Source organism: Triticum dicoccoides, chromosome 2B (genome assembly GCF_002162155.2).
Source record: "Triticum dicoccoides isolate Atlit2015 ecotype Zavitan chromosome 2B, WEW_v2.0, whole genome shotgun sequence".
In the NCBI taxonomy this organism is placed as follows: domain Eukaryota; kingdom Viridiplantae; phylum Streptophyta; class Magnoliopsida; order Poales; family Poaceae; genus Triticum; species Triticum dicoccoides.
In genome coordinates this window covers 804,737,003-804,742,895 of record NC_041383.1, presented here as the reverse complement: position 1 = coordinate 804,742,895, position 5,893 = coordinate 804,737,003, and the positions used below count along the sequence as shown (strand labels likewise).

The 5,893-nt window shown below is 46.2% G+C and overlaps 1 protein-coding gene across 1 annotated transcript; it reads left to right on the top strand.

Moving 5' to 3' along the window:
- Positions 1-1,358: 1,358 nt before the first annotated feature.
- On the top strand, positions 1,359-5,880 carry LOC119361505 (putative disease resistance RPP13-like protein 1; the record flags this gene model as incomplete). The annotated part of the gene is made up of 4 exons (XM_037626682.1): positions 1,359-1,421; positions 1,534-1,661; positions 2,569-3,169; positions 4,522-5,880. Coding segments are annotated over exons 1-4 (2,151 nt in total), but the record flags the coding sequence as incomplete, so codon positions are not given.
- Positions 5,881-5,893: the final 13 nt, after the last annotated feature.

Genomic DNA, 5,893 nt, shown 5'->3' with positions numbered 1-5,893 from the left:
CACGGCGCGCCCGCGCGTGCCGGGAGGGGGGGGGCGCTCCTGCTGCGCCTCGGTCACTCCTTCCTCCCCTTCCCCCCACCGTCGTCGGTGAGCTCCGTCGGGCAAAGCCCGGTGGGCGCGGCGGCCGCGGGGCCCTTCTCCCCCCTGCTCGTGGGACGCCGGCGCGGGGCGGCCTCCTCGAGCTGCGGTGCTGGACTTCGCGGGGTTCAGCAGCTCGGCGGCGGGCTCGCGGGGCAGCCGGCTGGTGGCGGCGCGCCGGTGCCCTAGGCCTCGTGCGTGGCGGGGCGGCTGCGGCGCTCCCATCTCGGGAGGTGGCGCGCGGTCGGCCCCCTGCTGGATCCAGCCGGATCTGGTGGTGGGGGTCGGCCGGCGGCGCGTGGTGGCGGTGGTGCGTGCCCGGCGGGCTATGAGCTCGCCGGGCGACGTGGGTAGGGCAGCGGCCGGGCGTGGCCGTTGCTCCGGCCGTGGGCGGCGACCTGTGGATGTCCGGCTGATGGACTCCCAGTGTCGTGGCGGTTCCATGGTGGCTTGGCGGATCTGCTTGCGGCGGCGGCTAGCTTCTCCGGCATCGGCTTGTCTGCGATCGGACCGTTTCGGCCTTCACTCCATATCCTCGGCGCTCGGTCGCTACTCCCTTCAAAGGGCTGTCCCTTTCCCAGCTACGGTCCATCGCTCGTCTCGCGCCCGGTGCAGCAGGACCGAGCTCGTCTCGCGCATAGTGCCGTCGGACCGAGCTCTTCTCGCGCACGGTGTAGCAGGACTGACCTCGTCCCCGCCCCACGGTGCTGCAGGACCAATCTCGTCTCGCGCTCCGGGTTGCAGGATGGGTCGATGGATGCCAGTGTTGGCCGACCTATTGGGTCTTGATGCTGGGGGTGGGCCAGGGGTGCAAAGGCGGATTCTTTTTTGCTCGTCTCACTACAAGAAACCTGTTAATGCATGACGGATTTCTGTTGACAGTTTTGAAATCCGTCATGAACGGCCTACTACACCTCCGCAAGCCCGCGAAAAAGCCAGCCTAAAGCCCTAAACTTTTCCCCGTATAAAAGCTAACCCTAACACACTTCCCCGTCCCCAGTCTCTTTCTCCATCCACCGCTGCCACACGTTGCCTCTCCTCATCCCTGTCCTCCGCCGCCACGCCTCTCGTCTCCTCATCCCCGTCCTCCGCCTCCACCTCCCCGCCTCCAACCGATGATGGCGGCCCGAGATCCATGGCGACGGCGGTTGCAGCGGCCCCATGGAAGCGGCGGCCAACGATGGATCTCACTAGGGGCTTCCCTCCTCCGTCTCCCAGGCCGCGAAGCTGCCTCGCCATCCGGAGATTCAGAGCAGCAAGCGACGGACTAGCAGAGGACGATGACCATGACCTACAGGAGGCCTAAGCTGGACCTCGCCGGCGACGACCATGCCCCGCACAATGTCCCTCCCTACTTTCCCCCTCGTCTCATCTCTCCTTGATTCCTTCATTATATATATATATCTCTCTCTCTCATCCCCAATCGATTTTTTTTGCTTCGATTCAGATGAACAGGAGCTCTCCGCCTCTCCAGTTCCATGGACGGCAACGACTGGGATCCCACGCTCGAGCCCGACGAGCTGGGCTAGCTCGACAGCGAGGTCGTCCGCGCCGCCCACCATGATTGTGCACAGAACAAGAAGGTTGACCCTCTCGCTCTGTTTTTTCTTTTCTTTCCAAGTGATGATTGCTCTGCTCTAGCATAGTTCCCCAGGGGCTCTCAAATTTTCCTGGACTGAACCTGATGCAGAAAACGTGGCCACTTCCTTTCCTGATACCCGCATGTTACAGCCAATGATAGACTAGCACTGCTGGCTATTTATTTTTTTCTTCTCTGACCGTGCGAGTCTAGCAGTGTAAAATTTGTGAGATCTGCTAGTTAGTTAAGAGACTACTAGTTTAATAAGATGTTCCTGTTGGTTCCTTGGAATTTTCTTGTTTATGTGGGGAAAGTAATTCATTTATCTCACTGAATCCATTGACCAAGAGTAGATTGTTTGTTAACTAGGCCTGCTATTACATTGCTTCTCTGTTATGTGGTGAAAATAGCCATCATATTGACTTCCAATTTATGCCACATGAATTTTCATGCTATTGTACCGAGATGATGGTGGTGCTCGTTGCCATGGAATTCTTGGTTGATCACATTTGTTATCTGCAAATATATGTGTTGTATTTTTGTCTCTTTTGTTATGGAAGCATTTCCATTTGGAAGAAAAAACACTACTTGAAGAAAAAGGGGAAGCCAAAATAGCTGACGACTATGTTTTCTGGGGTTTGTTTTGTTTTGAGCCAAAGCTGGCCTTACTGCTAGCATCCCCACGTATTATGCTTGGCTGTTACATGAGCCAGAAAATTAATTAGCTAACCTGTATGCTTACGCCTCCATGGATCGTATCGATCCAGCCGGCTATTAACACTTTGATCGTACCTTTTTACTACCCAGTTTTATTGCATTAAATCAATCCTCAAACAATTGCATGATTAAGATCTGACTAATATGTGGGTTTTGGGAAGTAGATGAGGTAGTGCCTATGAGGATCATTGCAGCAACATCCATGCCTCTCACCATGGTAATCCAAGCCAGGAGAAGGTAGGGGACTTTGACCGGTCGGCTATTGTTGGAGACAAGGTCGAGGAAGACACAAGAGCACTGGTGACCCAAATCATGCAGACGCGAAAGGATGTCAACAATAGCATCAAGGTGGTTGCTATCGTAGGTGTTGGTGGGATCGGCAAGACCACCCTCGCCCAGAAGGTCTTCAATGATGAGGCAATCCAAGGTGAATTCAGCAAAAAGATATGGTTGAGCGTCAACCATAACTTCAGTCATGTTGATCTGCTGAGAAGGGCCATCATTGAAGCTGGAGGAGATGCCCAACCGCCGGAAAGTGCAAAGACCACCCTTCATGAAACCCTCAAGAACACATTGATTGACCACAAGACCTTTTTGGTAATGGATGATGTGTGGAACCATAGAGCATGGGATGACGTGCTGAAAATACCCTTAGTTAATGTTGCTGCTTCAGGCAGCCGAGTCCTTGTCACTACCAGAGATGAAGGTGTTGCCCGAGGGATGAGAGCTATATGGCCGTACCACCATGTCGACACATTAGTGCCTGAGGATGCTTGGTCATTGCTCAAGAAGCAGGTCTTTTCTTAATTAAACTCTAATATCTTTCATTATCTTCATCTACTTACTAACATTACTATGTAGTTAATTACTCCCTCCATCCGGGTTTATTAGGCCCCATTGTATTTTGTGCTAAAGTTTCACTTGCAAATTTAACTAATAAAATGTAAACTATATGTCACAAAAATTATATTGTTGGAAAGCTCTTTCAAACACAAATATAATGGTGTAATTTTTGTATCATGTAATTTATATATTTTAATAATATAGATGGTCAAAATCTGGCACAAAATACAAGGGGGCCTAATAAACCCAGACGGAGGTAGTACAAGAAATGTTAGAATTCTCCCAAATTAATGAGCCATTAATTATTACATGTAATTTAGTGACTTCTATGTACTATTATCTCTTGGAGATAAGAGGTTGTCAGTAATTTTGTAAGGCTAAGATTACTTTGCAAGTGCCAACAAAGCATGGTGCCAAACAAGGAAATATGCCACAAAACTATTGAGATACATTGAAAGACACCTAGATTTTGCTTATTCAAGCTTGAGAAATAATTAAGAATTTGGATAATTATATATGTATCATGTTTACCTGTGTCGTATATTCATGTAGTAAGTAACCTTTTGTGAATATCTAGTCTCGTTTTCCAACATATGGGATGAAGATCTAAGTGCGCAACTACTCAACAGTGTCATAGGACATTATATATATGAAAAGTTATTTCAAGACAGAATAATAATAATTTCGGTGAACCCCTGACAGTACAACAAAAGAATATAGCACCAAAATAACTAGACTAGAAGTTGGCAGGAATTTTGCTAAAAAAATTGCATGCAAATTTACTAATTAATGTTTGGCGTAGTATTATGCATTTTAGAGACTTGAGAGATAAGATAATTTCTTGTTATCATACAATATGAAAATGAATAAAACATATGATTTCTCCTAAATTTGGAGTTACTTCCTATAAACAGAGATGAGAGAGTAGTGTCCAAGTATATTCTTCCAGCAGTGTGTTCCATCTTGTAAAATGGAAGGGAAATAAAAAATGTTATCTACGCATAAAGTATGTAAGTTACATGTGGAAGCCACTGCAGAAATCTTCGGTATGTCGGAGAAAGATAAGTAAATACTAAATAAATTAATAACCATTCTTTTTGGCATGCACTTCCTGTACATAACCAAACATACCTTGATAAATGGATAGATACATCAACTAGTCCTCTTAAGAGGTATCCCCCCATAAACTAATATAGGATGCTTTAGATCACAATAGTTTACAGACGAAGTAAAACTGAGTGCCTTAGAGGATCTTGGTACATATTTAATTAAATGTATTGGTCCCTTGTATTGTATGTTCGCAGGTATGCTCAACTGAGATAGATGAAGATCACATCAATACGCTAAAGGATATCGGACTGAAAATTATACAGAAATGTGGTTGTTTACCAATTGCTATTAAAGTGATGGGAGGACTCTTGCGTGAAAGAGGGGGGCTACGTCGTGACTGGCAGCATGTTTTGGATGATTCCAAATGGTCAACAACTAAAATGCCCAATGATCTCAACCACACAGTATACTTAAGCTATGAATATATGCCTTCTTACCTGAAGCAGTGCTTTTTATACTATTATTTTCTTCCTAAAAGTAGAAATTTTCATATGGAGCAAGTCGTGGAAATGTGGATAAGCGAAGGATTTATTCATGGAAACTCCGGTGATTTAGAAGAACTGGGAAGAAATTACTACAAGGAGTTAGTATCTAGGAACCTTATAGAGCCAGATAAATCGTATGTTGAATTATCGGTTTGCCACATGCATGATGTTGTTCGTTCATTTTCTCAGTATATGACTAAAGATGAAGCACTCATAGCTAAAGACGGAGACAATGATATTATTGCTAAACTTGGTTCACAAAAGTTTCTTCGGTTGTCCATAGAAACTAGCGAATCACAGTCAGTTGAACTTGATTGGAAATTACTACAGGTGCATCAATCAGCAAGAACATTGATCTCAACAATCCAGATTAAGATGATGCCTGGTGATTCATTGGTTACTTTTTCTAGTTTGCGGGCTCTGCATATAGAATCTGCAGATATGGTTGTATTGCTTGAATCGTTGCATCAACTCAAGCACATGAGGTATCTAGCACTAGTAAATGCTGATATATCTGTACTTCCGGGGAACATTGGCCAGATCAAACTGTTGCAATTCCTTGACCTTTTTGGATGTACAAAATTGGTGAGTCTTCCTCATAGCATTGTGAAGCTTGACCAGCTGAGGTTACTTTCACTTCCCCAAGCAAGTATGGTACCTAGAGGGTTTAGTGGTCTGACAAATATGAGGAGACTAAATATATTTCGAGCACACATGGATGGTGATTGGGGTAGTTTGGATGAGTTGGGGCCTATTTCTCAACTCAGAGTTCTCGAATTAACCGAATTAGAGAATGTATCTGCTGCCTCATTTGCTGCTAACGCTAGGATCGGTGAGAAGATGCACCTTATCAGGCTATACCTAAACTGCACTAGTAAACTGGGAGATGATGGGTTAGTCAATGAGAAGGAAAGTGTCTCTGAGGAAGAGCAGCAACGAATTGAGAAGGTTTTCGATAAGCTCTGCCCTCCACATGGTGTAGAATATCTTCATATCTACGGGTATTTTGCCCGGCAACTTCCGAGATGGATGATGTCCACATCAATGGTGCCCCTTGACAACTTGAAGACTATATTTTTTT